The following is a 14108-nucleotide window of genomic DNA, read 5'->3' as shown; positions in this document are numbered from 1 at the left end:
GCCAGCGTTAGGACATCCGACAGTTGGAATTGTTTAATCACCTGCAATAAATCTAACTGATTGGATAAGTTTAGAAAAATAGGTTATTTATCTTTGTAGCATAAGATTAATCAATCAATCAATGTGCATTCAAAAACACAAATATAAGAACAATCCTTAACATTTCCACCTGCAATAGAGCATGCTGATAATGGTGGATGTGGTTTTGATGGGAATGTTATACTCCACAGAGTAAAACTGACACACTCACACTTAACACTGGTTATTAACACCAACACTGGGGTTATTTTACACCACTGAGTGTTAATTTCATATTTACAAAATTGATTTTACTCCGGAGTCAACAATAGAAATGTTATACTGAAAAATAAACACTAGGTAACACTGGACAATATTCTGTGTAGAGGAATATAATGGTCTTGAACATCTGATAGGGATGTCATTAACATGTTAATGCCTTCCAGTAAACTACCAAATCCCACACGGCAGGCAATCACAGTGCAATCTGATTAACAGTGTAACAGTCTGATTTACTACAGGGATAATAAGGATGGACAGACATTTCCTACCCAAAGCATTAACCACCCACGCATAGTGTTGAATGGGGAGGCACCACTAAATGGATGGAATACACACATTGAGCCATAAAAGCTGGACAGAGAGTCAAACTGGCTCACCATGTCCTTTCCCCAGATACGCCTCCCCTCTCAAGCTTCCTGGAACGATTTCATTGTGTATTTGTGTGTGCATATAACCAGCGTCCTAGTGCTTCCTTAGCAGCTTTGCTTTCTCGCTCAACTTGCCTCTCGACTGGGCTTGAACTAAGGTTGTCTGTCTCACAAACACTTTCCATTACATGTACATTGTTTTTGTGTGCTTTGACAGACATCACACAAACGCCTTCATGGTTTTTAGTCCTTCAGTGTAACATCCTTTAGAGGGGGGTATTTCCTTTAACATTCTCCTCAGAACAGCAGGCCTAGGGTCAGAGGTCACAGATTTTATTGTCCTCACCTTGTATATCATAAATCTGCTGACACGTTTTCCTGTTGCACTAGGGAAGATCAACAAAATAAGTAGGTATGGGGAACAAAGGGAATTGCTGAGTGAACACCGAGAGGTACACAGGGGTTTGAAAAGGTGCGGCGCTCTTTTCTAAGAAAGAGATTGAAACAAATCCAAGATAAATATCCTCTGCGTCTGTTTGACCTGAGAGAGATATGGGATGAGAACTAACTTTGTTACTTTCTAACAAGCACTGTTTTAATTTAATTCATTCGCACCAAAGAAAACAAGTGAAAGACAAAACCGTACAGATAAACTGGTCAAAATGGGTTGCAGGTGAGGTTGGAAACCCGAAAGGGCTTATATTAAAACCAATATACAAATATAAGTACAAATAAAGCCTGTTCAATCAGTTAAACAGAGAATGACAATTATAAATATACATGATATACTCAGCATATTTTACAAGAAACAAGAACTGGTGTCTATCATTGTGCAAGCTTTATTGTAATTTAAAAAATGAAGTTGCAGCAGAAACTTGTGCTTGAAAAAAATCTGTATACTCTTTACGGTTGCTGTCAGTTTAAACTGAAAATAAAATGCTGTTTTGAAACTACAGAATGTACTCTGTAAAACTGACACAATTTAATTGTTATAGATGTTTAGGTGGCAACATTATTTCAGGGGTTATAGAAGACAACAATAGAGGGCAGCAGTATTTGAACTGGGTATGGCAGGATCTGAAATAGCCTAATGTAGCTGTGGAATAATAGTAAGATGAGCAGTCTTAGAGTATCTTGTGATGTTGGGCGAGACATACTGTAGCTACTATGTACTGGATAAATTGGTTTGTGGATGTAAAACCTCCATAGCACTGTCTTTCCTGACGCAGACACCAGTAATGACTCTGTAGAATTTCAAGATGCTTCATCCATTATTTTCTAAAACTCAGTTGCAGTCTAGGTTAGGGTGACAGTCTTTGAAAACGCTAAGTATCTCCTCAACCCCTGATTCTGCCCTCTCAGCACAGTTCTCTTCTGAAAGCACTGCTAAAGGTCAACTTCCCCTTAGAACCAACTTCTGATTTTGTGGCATCGATAAGAGTCGGAAACATAAATTCCAGTGTAAGAATTGACTACAAAGTCCGTCTCGTCCAAAGCTGTGCTTTGTAAGTGAGTGTGTCATGACTTACTGAAGAGTTGGGTATGGATTAGGATCATGCCCACTGGCACAGTGCCAACTGACACGAGAGAAGCAGCAGTGCTGATTGCGCTCTATTCAATCATAGCAGTCAGATCCTCCAGACAGTGAGACAGACCTGCCCATTACGCAGTGCCTCAGACTTGGTTACATAAGACTATACGTCGCCTATGTTAAAATAACTCTAAGCCCTTTATGGAATGACCACTTGCTGATGTGTTTGATATCACTCGAGTCTGCCACTCTTTGGGGCAAAATTAGAATTGTGACGATCAGAGCAACTTGTCAGAATTGAGAGATATCTCAAATTGTCAACATTCCAAAACCTATTCATGAGCATCTTGTGTCCCCCCCCCATGACCTGTTTTGTAACAATTCCCTATGAAACATGGCCAGACAGATGCACACACTGGTAATAGATAGTGAGAAATTAGAAAAACTAAAACGGCACTGAAGCACACACGTCACCACTCGCCAGTGTCTTGATAAGCTGATCGTGACCTGGCTGCTCAATGTCCCTGCGACCTACTACTTGCCTTTATTGACAAACACAGAGTAGCAGCAAGCAGGCATGTATTAAGTGATGACAGATGAACAGTACAACTTTGTAGATTGTGATTGACAATCATTCGTAGTAGTTGCATGGATGAGTTTAAGTGTAAATGATTTATGTAACTGAGGACTTATTTAATGACAATGCTTAAGGGCCAAATGATTCATGTTTATATATACAGTGAGCTCCTAAGGTATTGGGACAGTGACACATTTTGTTTTGGCTCTGTACTCCAGCACTTTGGATTTGAAATGATACAATGACTATGGGGTTGAAGAGTAGACTGTCAGCTTTAATCTGAGGGTATTTTCATCCATATCGGGTGAACCATTTAGAAATTACAGCACTTTTTGTACATAGTCCCTTCATTTTAGTGGACTAAAAGTATTGGGACAAATTCACTTATGTGTATTAAAGTAGTCAGAAGTTTAGTATTTGGTCCCATATTCCTAGCACGCAATGATTATATCAAGCTTGTGATTTTACAAACTTGTTGGATGTTTGTTTTGGTTGTGTTTCAGATTATTTTGTGCCCAATAGAAATTAATGGTAAATAAAGTATTGTCATTTTGGAGTCACTTTTATTGTAAATAAGAATATCATGTTTCTAAACACTTCTACATTAATGTGGATGCTACCATGATTACGTATAGTCCTGAATGAATTGTGACTAATGATGAGTGAGTTAGATGCACAAATAGTTAGATGCAAAGTTAGATGCACAAATATCATACCACCAAGACATGCTAACCTCTCACCATTACAATAGGGGAGGTTAGCATTGGGGGGGGGGATGATATTTGTGCATCTGTAACTTTCTCACTTATTATTCACGATTCATTCAGGACTATCCGTAATCATGGTAGCATCCACATTTAATGTGGAGGTGTTTAGAAACATTCTATTCTTATTTACAATAAAAATGACACTACATTATTTGCCATTAATTTCCCAATACTTTTGGTCCCCTAAAATGGGGGGGAACTATGTACAAAAAGTGCTGTAATTTCTAAATGGTTCACCCGATATGGATGAACATACCCTCAAATTAAAGCTGACTGTCTGCTGTGTCACTGTCCCAATGCTTTTGGAGCGCACTGTATAATTGTTGTTTATGGATGGTTTATTATGAGTTGACATGATCATTAGAAATTATTCAGGGCTCACTCAATGTCAGATAGGGACTGTTAATCCTGGGGTGAAAAATAAACCGTGGACTCCATATGTTCCATGCCTAAACTTGCAACTGTTGTAACGTGTGTTGGATCTGTTTTGGTTCCCTGACCTCCCTGATTGAGGTGACATTGACCTTCAGTGACCTCTGACCCTCACCCTTCTATGATAGATTTTGGCTCTTGCTCACAGCTTTCCTGGTAGTCTCAAGTCTTAATAATATCATTTTAGCCCCTTTAGTTACATCATAATAATGAACTCAGGATGGCTCAGTTATGTGCAATTCTTGTATTTTTTTCTTTTTGGAGGCTTCTTTCATCTGTCACGTTTTTATCTCCCCCTCTATGTTGGTCTGCTCATCCTCTTGCCAGAATGTCCCCCAAACCCCTTCCATCCCCTCTCCTCCCGCTCCAGCGAGGATATCCTGTCCTCCTCTAGCTGGGTGATGTTGACTGAGGGCTGGGGAAGTGGGTGTGGGGAAGGACTTTAACTGTGTGGCTCATGTCTGTACCAGCACAGTGGTCATTGAGGAACACACATAGCCAGTGCAGCCAGGACTTTGAACTCGCTCAGCTGCAGTGGATCCTACAGGTGCACCACTCTGCTCTCTCACTCCTGATCTTGTCCTCTCATCACTGCTCAAGGTAAGACTCCTGATGTGAAGTCCTCTCTTACTTTCATCTCTCAGGCTGCTTCCTAAAGGGCACCCTATTCCCTGGCGGCAGGTAGCCTAGTGGTTAGAGTGTTGGACTAGTAACAGAAAGGTTGCAAGATCGAATCCCCGAGCTGACAAAAATCTGTTCTGCCCCTGAACAAGGCAGTTTATCCACTGTTCCTAGGCCGTCATTGAAAATAAGAATTTGTTCTTAACTGACTTGCCTAGTTAAATAAAGGAAAAATATAAAAGATATTGCACTACTTTTGACGAGAGCCCAGGCTATGGACAAAAGTAGTGAACTATGTAGTGAATAGGGTGCCATTTGGGACTTACACTTAGCTTTCCTCCTTCAGTCAGTAGTAGTAAGAGAGAGCTTTTTATGACTTATTTCTCATATAGGCTCTTCCCATATGGTCTGGTAATTATCCAGCCATTGTTACTTAGCTGTTAAACTTAAGTTTAGCTATGATATCCACAGCAATATCTATAGATTAGAAGTACCACAGATTTGCAGCATTGTATCAGTCGAGTCTCTCGTCTGACTTAATCTGGATGTAATGTTCTTCATAGGATTGTTTGATATGTGTAACAGTCAAGGCCTCTTGTGATCCTTTAATATTTTATACACTGCCTCTGATCCTCGCCCTGGGGAACACATGCATTCAGTCCAGTCTGTAACTGCCTCATACCCAAAGTTCCGGGATGAGATATAGGAAAACACGGTTTAGAAATAAAATTGTTACATGCGTCAAATACGACAGACTTTACCGTGAAATGCTTACTTACAAGCCCTTTCCCAACAATGCAGTTAAAAAGTAAGACGTGCTAAGAAAATAGTAAAACAATATAACATGAATGAGGCTATATACAAGGAGTACTGGTACCGAGTCTATGTGCAGGGGTTCGAGGGAGTTGAGGTAATATGTACATGTAGGTCGGGGTAAAAGTGACTAGGCAATCAGGATAGATAATGGGTATTTGGAAGGGAATGTAATTTGGGATGAGTCCCGAAATGCAATCTAGCACAAACATGCTTTTGTAATGAAGTCCTCAGTAGGGTTTTGAACTTGGCTAAAAAACACACACAATAGGTAATGTAACATCCTGTAGTTGTGGTCACCCCTGATGTTTGTCATAGAAATCCTTATGACACTGTATTTCTGTTTTTTTCATCTGGATACACTACCGTTGTCCACCTACAGGTCATGGACGAGCACCCCACCTCCGCCTCAAACGACAACAACTACACAGACTCTGCCTGGTTCATCCATGAGTGCCATGTGGACCTGGACAACACCTCGAGGCGCGTGGTGCTCTTCCTGCTCTACCTGCTGTTCTTCATGGCTGGCCTCACGCTCAACGCCCTGGTGGTGTGGGTCAACTGGCACCGGCGCAGCAGCCGCAACGGCGTGCTCTTCTGCATACTCAACATGGGCGTGTCGGACCTACTGATGACAGTGATGGTGCCCTTCTTTATGCTGGAGGCGATGATGGAGTACGTGTGGGTGTGGGGATACCTCCTGTGCCGCTTCACCAACCTCGTCTACGACATCAACTTCTACAGCAGCTCCTTCTTCCTGGCCTACATGACGGTGGAGCGCTACCTGGCCGTGGTACGCACCGGGCCCCGACCCTGGGGCCCCAAGCAGGCCAGGCTCAGAGGCCTTCTCTGTGGGTTCCTCTGGGTCCTGTCCGTGGTTCTGGGCCTGCTGGAGAACGCCCATGTGACACTGCTGGAGTGGGACGAGCCAGGCTGCTACAGCTACCCAGAGCACAACTTTATAGACTGGAACACCGCCCACACCTTCCTCTACCTTATCTTCCAGTTCCTGGGCCCGGCAGCCATCATTGTTACCTTTAACCTGCTGACCCTGCGGGCGGTGCGGGCCAGACCCGAGTGGGCGGGGCGGGGGAAGGAGCTGTGGCTGGTTCATCTGTATTCCCTGGTGTTTGTGCTGTGCTGGCTGCCCTTACACATTGTCTTAATGTTGCTGGTGGTGGATGAGCTGAACCCAAGGGTGCTGAGTTGCCAGACGGTGGAGAAAATCTACTTCTCCTATGTCGTGGTCAAGGCTCTGTCACTGTTCCACTGTGTGGAACCCCATCCTCCAACCCCATCCTCTACAACTTCCTCAGCAGAAGTTTCCGCGGATACCTCATCGCCGACCTGGCTCGCCACGAGAATCGCGGCAACCGTGTGGGTAATGGAAGGGCAGCGGCCAATGAGAAGGGAAAGGAGTTGAGTAACGCCAGCACCAGCCAATCGGATGTTTTATTGCTTGATGTTTTATTGTCACATACACCAGATATGTGCAGTAATATAAGAATAATAATATTATATGCCATTTAGCAGACACTTTTATTCAGTCATATTTTACATGTGGGTGGTCCCAGGAATCGAACCCAATACCCTTGCATTACAAGAGCCATACTCTACCAACAGAGCTACAAAGGACCACAGTGATTTGTGTTGTTTTACAGGGTCAGCCATAGTAGTACGACGCCCCTGGAGCAAATTAGGGTTACGTTCCTTGCTTATGGGAGGGGTAGAGTGGAGCTGAAGGATGGGACTATAAAACAAACAAAAGATAACTATTGTAAAATATACTGTGTCTGTAGAATGTATATAGTACAGTATGTATAAGCTGGAAGTAGAAGCCTAAATGTTGTTGTCCATTCGTTTATTCCAATTAGGGGAGGTAGGGTTAGGGGAAAATAATAAAGGACTATCTATATATATATTTGTTTAAATGCATCTATTTTATATGTATTTCCCCAAAAATATGGAGTATTGGAAATGATGCAGACAATTACATTGATGGAAGCCACAATCTAGCTGCAATATTAAAGCTGACCTACCCCCTTAAAAAAGGAACAAAAGGTGCCTTGCTCAAGGGCACCTCGGTAGATTTTTACCTTGTCGGCTCTGGTATTTAAACAAGCAACCTTTGTTACTGTCCCAACGCTCTAACCGCTAGGCTAACTTCCACCCTAGCTAGCGGTTGCTTCCTTTTCCTCTGCCACACACTTCCTGTTTTTCTTTATTTTAGGTTTCTCGTTGCCTTAATGAAGGGCCCCCCAGTGGCATGACATTTCCAGCAAGGGAATATCTTCCATGTTCTATGTCCATAAACGCTGATGTAGAGGAATGCAGAGATAGTTTTAAGCACAGATCAAGAAAGTGGTAACTAATTCAAAATGTGTCAAGTTTGGTTAGATTAATAATAATTGACAGCTTATTTTGACAGTCTTTCACTCAATGCTTTTTTCATACATAATTTTTTTCCTTTACATGTTTGGTTGTAATATCTTATCCTACTGCTATAATCTGTTCAATAACACTGTGTTGAACAAGCTACTGAACATATGTGATAAACCAGCTTCAGGATGTGGATATATAAAATACCAATTGTCTTCTTTTCTGTGAAATTTGTTGGTTTTCAATCACAGCCTTCTTGTTTTCACATATGAACAAACAAGTTATTAACCTCAAAATGAATGTCATGCACATTCTTCTCACAACCACGAGAAAATAAAGATGACGACTCTTAACTGTCAATAGTTTTGGTACAGGTCAGGTTTAGCATCAAAATAGACATTATACAAGACTACAAATTCCCACAAGCCATCTCTGACATCTTTGCTAACAGGTATTGTGTCAATTTAAAACTTGCACAATACAGATCACAGAATTGTCAATTTAAAGAAATGTAACCAATATTTGTCATTACATTTAGCTAACAGATTGTTAATCCAGAGATTATTACCTTTGTCTCGATTCGGCAGTCTCGTCCATATCATCATGGCATTTGTAGTTCTTTGATCGCCACATTATCAGCTAATTAGCATTAAGATACATTCTTTGGGGGGGTAAATACAGTTGGATATATTGACAAGGCACCTTGTCCTGGAAAGATTTACACGGTTATCAAAACATCACGCCAAGGTAAGCCTACACAAAACACAGCCCTTATTTTAAGTTTCTAAAATCTCCTATGGGAAAAATGAATGGTGGAAAAACAATTGGAACCCTTCCCTTGTTTGACCGGTAGGTTTTATGGGTATTATGACAAACACTGTGGTACTCTATAGGCTCTGTCAAAAGTAGTGCACTACATTGGGAGATGGGTCATTTGGGACGCAAACCAGGATTAATTAGCAGGTTTCTGTGGCTTGGCCTGAGCCGACACTACAGAACTCTTGAATGATCTCTCCTGCCTCACAATCTACATGTCTGCCTCCCCATGGCCGACACTGGAAATTAGTGTTTCAGGTTCACTTGTTGATTTACACCCCCCCCCCCCCCCCCCCCCACACACAATCTTGCATAGCAAAAAAACAATACATGTAGAGACAGATCCATGCCTCAGCTTTATATATCCCTTCATGTCAATTCATTCAAACGACAAAATACCCAGAATACAACATTTTTATTGTTGCTTTGTTGTATGCTGTTTTCCCTTTCCTTACTTTTTTTAAGCAGATAAAAGTTGCACATTGAAATATGAAACACTCCCAAATATATAAATAAAACCACAGGTTTGACAGTAATTGTATTGACAGCTAACTTGAATGAGCCATGAATCATATACAGGAGTAGAAAAACACTGCAAAACAAAAGAGAAGCATACACAATTTACAGACAAATGTTCATTTTCAGTAATAAAAAAAAAAAAAAGAGGTATGATCATACTGCAGTAGTTTGGTAAGTCCCAATATAAAAGCAACATGGTCCTTGTGGTGTTATGATAATGGTCTAATGTGGCCACTAGCAAACTTTTCATTCTCAATACAAGGTAATTAATTTCCCTTACTAATAATAATTTTGTACAGTTGGAATAATAATCGAGAATGACGTCTTGAGTTTTGGTTTTGAACCCCTTTTTCTTTTGTGGGTGTGGCAGTGCACCAAAACATTCCCAATATTTGCAATACATTCAATCAAACTCGAAGGCATTTAATTTGTTTCACAATACAATGGTGTCTGGCAGTAACACTGTTCAGCTAAAATAGGACATAGAGCAACTGCTCTAGTGGGTGGGTGGGTCTCTCTCTCATTTCTGAAACACGCATTATTCACACACATTACAAGTCTCCATCTTGGATCTCAAAGTGACTTCAGGGAGCTAGATAGCGGACTGCCAAATAAAATAAATCCCCAAATCTGTCACAGTTTTGTATCTCTGAACAGCTAAGAGTAACCCCTGTGTGTATTAAACAATAACCTACCATACAAACTTCAGAACACACATTAAAATTCTTGACCATGAAGTACTTCTCAATATTGATAACTATGACAAGTATAGTAATGATGTCAATTTCATATGTCTTTCTATACAATTATTATTTTGACCTAAATTCTTAAAATACAAATCCTATATCTGTTGGACAGTATTTCTTTTGAATTTGATCTCAGCTGAGCATTGTTCATTAACTGACCGTTTTGTCTGACCGTGGTACAGTGATACTTTAAAAGTGGTCATTATAGTTCCAGCACTGTCCATTGCTGTTGGTCTTGACTCCACTGTTAAGTTTCTGTATGAGTAAGTACAATGTTATTCAGAGGATTCAATGAGCCCCCTCATACTCCTTTTATCATCATATTGAAGCATCTTTATAGATTTAGCTGCATTTTAAGTTAAGCTGCTCCACATCAACCATAACCATCAAAGCACAGGAGAAATGTTCATAATGAATTTTAAACTGACATTCTCCGCTGTTGAGAGCGGAAACCATCTTCCCGTCTTCATACTATATTCCTATCATGGGACTTCAAGCATCCAGAGGTACAGAAGGGCGAGAAAGACACATCCATTGTCTCACACTGGTAATTCAATTATTGCAGTTCTGTACCTCTGGTTTGAGAGGTACCTGTACCTGTGTACCTGTGGTTTGAGAGATGTGATTGGGCATGAACCCAAGTCAGTATACAGGACAGGCCATCAGTTTGGCCCCAGAGCTTGGCATTACATTATCCCTGTCTGTCAGTCTGTGTTAGTGCAGCTCAGGGTACGGGGTACTGGTGAAGCAGTAGCACACCTTTTGGCAGGTAAAAAGGTCCAACAGAGCAGTGGTGAAGTGAGCCTGGAAGAGTATATATCCTCAGCGCCATAGTGGACACAAGGTACCCCACTGACTAGACCAGTCCCTCTCTTTCAAACATGCATGCACACACACAGAGCCAAGTTAGAGGGAGTTCTGCCTCCTGGCTTTACTGTGGTTAGTGATGTGTGGGTTGACTCAAAACCTGCAGTCCCTGCAGTTTAGGGCAATTAAATATTGTGTGGCTGAATGGCGGGCAGGCGGGTTGAATAAACAATGCATTTAAAAAATCCATAAATGTATAATTCTTGTGCAATTCATATCTATAGGCTACATTTAGTTTTTTGTTTTTTTAGCTGGTGCTAGAGTGTAGCCTAAGCCTAAACTTTAGGGCCTAACTGTACACTCTCTGAATACACAGCAATCGTCAAAAGATTTTGCGAACTTAAGCAGAAAAAGTTAACATCGATCCACTGAGGCAAAAAGGACAATGTCGGGTGTTTAATTAAATAAGAGACGAGCTGCAAAATGGAGAGTTGACAATAAATAGAAGAAGGGCCAGAACAGTAGCCTGATGTTTGGGAAAGATTTGGTGAAGTGGTAAAAGAGGATGATAGCAGTGCCAACTATTATGTGTGATTGTGAGGCGCTATACAAATTTGACAGTCACAAGAGGAGGACTTCAAAATGGTACATCAAGGGAACTATAGGCTACTGTTCAGATGGGTTAAAGGCCCAGTACAGTCAAAAAACATGATTTGTGTTGTATATATATTTCCACACTATGAGGTTGGAATAATACTGTACAATTTAGAAAATTATGATACTGCCCTTTTAGTGTAAGCGCTGTTTGAAAAGACAGCCTGAGGTTTCAGCCTGTTTTGGTGGGAGGGAGTTTTGGCCTTTCATGGTGACATCATCATGTGGTAAATTAGTTAATAGACAAGAGAGTTCCAAACCTCTCTGCCAATAAGAGCACATTTTCTGTTTTCACCTCCCCCACTCAAACCACTCCTAGACAGTCTTAGCTAAATTCTTATTGAAAAATTGCTCTTTGCTAAGAAGTCAATTTTGTTTCATTTTGACCATTTTAATTGAAAACAATCACACTAAAGTACTTAATTGTTATCCAGAAATGATTTGAAATACGGATACAAATGCTGCACTGGACCTTTAAATGGAATAGTATCCTGAAATATGCACACTTAATATAGGTCTATAACCGCCTAATATAATATTAACTTGTGAAATTATACACCAAATGTACATTTTGACTGGAGTGGAGAAATATTATTTATTTATTTCAGCATCTTGAGAGAATGAATGTGTGGTTAGGGACCGTCTGTAAAGTTCCTATCTTTATCAGCATCAGAAAAGCTGATAGTAGCCTATTTCAACCACATAAAATATGCATCCAAGCTGAACTGTAATGTTATCAGAAACATGTTGGGTAGTTTTTATAGCTTTTAACATTTTATATATTTGCGGGTTAGGGTCAGGCCTCAGATTTTCACTTGATCACATTGCGGATGGGTTATTTAGCAATTGCGGGCCGGTGTGGGTGAATAAACAGCTGACCCGTGCACCACTAAGGGTGGTGATGGTGTTGGCTGCTTGTTCATTCAGTCCTTCTAGTCTGGGACTACGTCCTGGTGTGACTTTATGGGTTCCTTTTAGAGGACACTGTGATGACACAGCCTCCCCCTTCAACTAGAGCTACCCTGGCATGCATATGGTCACAAACACACATGCACATCCCACACAACCTCTCTCTCACACACACACACACACACACACACACACATATTGCATGTACTCGCCCTTTTACACGTACATACACACTTACACTTTCACACAGTGTGCTCTAACCCCTGTCACATTAAGACACTGCTCTTCTGGAGCTGCTGCTGCGGCTGAGGCTGGCGGCGCTGCTCTTGCGCGAAAGGCTGGGTGTCGTGGCGACTGAGAGGCTGGGCGTTGTGGCAACCGAGGGGGCCGGCTCGTTGGGGCAGCCATACTGCAGGAGGATGTCAGCACACTCCTGACTTCCAGCGTAACGCGCCAACGTGAGGGCCGTCTGCCCCTGGGCGTCCCGACACCTCACGTCACTGCCATACTGCAACCAGGGAGAGAGAGGGGGGAGGAGGGAGAATGAGAGCGGGCAATAAGATTCAGCTGAAATTTGTAGTGGATAAAAAAGACATGTACAGTGCATTCGGAAAGTATTTAGACCCCTTGACTTTTTCCACATTTTGTTACGTTACAGCCCTGTTCAAAAATGGATTAAAAAAAAATCCTCAACCTATATACAATACACCACAATGACAAAGCAAAAACAGGTTTTTAGAAAGGTTTGCAAATATTTCTAAATATTTGGTATGACGCTACAAGCTAGGCACATCTGTATTTTGGGAGTTTCTCCCATTCTTCTCTGCAGATCCTCTCAAGCTCTGTCAGGTTGGATGGGGAGTGTCGCTGCACAGCTATTTTCCGGTCTCTCGAGATGTTCGATCAGATTCAAGTCCGGGCTCTAGCTAGGGCACTCAAGGACCCTTTCACCCCTGATTGCTCAGTTTGGCCAGGCGGCCAGTTCTAGGAAGAGTCTTGGCGGTTCCAAACTTTTTCCATTTAAGAATGATGGAGGCCACTGTGTTCTTAGGGACCTTCAATGCTGCAGACATTTGGTACCCTTACCAAGATCTGTGCCTCGACACAATCCTGTCTCAGAGCTCTACGGACAATTCCTTCGAACTCAAGGCTTGGTTTTTGGGGTAGTGTGTGTAGATTGTCATTACGGGGTAGTGTGTGTAGATTGTCATTACGGGGTAGTGTGTGTAGATTGTCATTACGGGGTAGTGTGTGGAATTTTGTCAATTACGGGGTAGTGTGTGTAGATTGTCATTACGGGGTAGTGTGTGTAGATTGTCATTATGGGGTAGTGTGTGTAGATTGTCATTATGGGGTAGTGTGTGTAGATTGTCATTACGGGGTAGTGTGTGTAGATTGTCATTGGGGTAGTGGTGTGTAGATTGGAGGGGGAAAAAATGTTGTATCAATTTTAGAATAAGGCTATAACGTAACAAAATGTAGAAAAGGGGAAGGGGTCTGAATACTTTACAAAAAATAGCTATACAGTGCATTCGGAAAGTGTCACACTACTACACCCAAGTCATAGACTGTTCTCTCTGCTGCCGCACAGCAAGCAATACATCAAGTCTGGAACCAGCAGGACCCTGAACAGCTTCTACCCCCAAGGAATAAGACTGCTAAGTACTGTAGTTAGTCCGGGTAGCTATTGGTTAATTATTTAACTAACTACATTGACCCTTTTTGCACCAACTCTTGACTCAACACATATGCTGCTGTTACTGTTTATTATCTATCCTGTTGCCTAGTCACCTTATCCTTACCTATATGTACATATATACCTCAACTACCTCGTACCCCTACACATCGACTCGGTACTGGTACCTCGTG

At 41.6% G+C, this 14108-nt stretch overlaps 1 protein-coding gene and 1 pseudogene across 3 annotated transcripts in view; one reads left to right on the top strand and one right to left on the bottom strand.

The window, feature by feature from the left end:
* The first annotated feature begins 4486 nt into the window (after positions 1–4486).
* Positions 4487–7028, top strand: LOC111965662 (G-protein coupled receptor 182-like; annotated as a pseudogene).
* Positions 7029–9004: 1976 nt separating this feature from the next.
* Positions 9005–14108, bottom strand: part of LOC111965649 (arf-GAP with GTPase, ANK repeat and PH domain-containing protein 1) — a 67267-nt gene continuing 62163 nt past the window's right edge. For all 3 annotated transcript variants that reach the window (XM_023989847.2, XM_023989827.2, XM_023989837.2), the window contains one exon: positions 9005–12747. In XM_023989847.2, coding sequence (XP_023845615.1) covers positions 12511–12747 — 237 coding nt within the window. In that variant the 3' untranslated portion in view covers positions 9005–12510. The remainder of the gene's footprint in view (positions 12748–14108) is intronic.

Source organism: Salvelinus sp. IW2-2015, linkage group LG1, assembly GCF_002910315.2.
Source record: "Salvelinus sp. IW2-2015 linkage group LG1, ASM291031v2, whole genome shotgun sequence".
NCBI lineage: Eukaryota > Metazoa > Chordata > Actinopteri > Salmoniformes > Salmonidae > Salvelinus > Salvelinus sp. IW2-2015.
The sequence above is the reverse complement of the archived record's forward strand: the minus strand, read 5'-3'. Positions and strand labels throughout refer to the sequence as shown.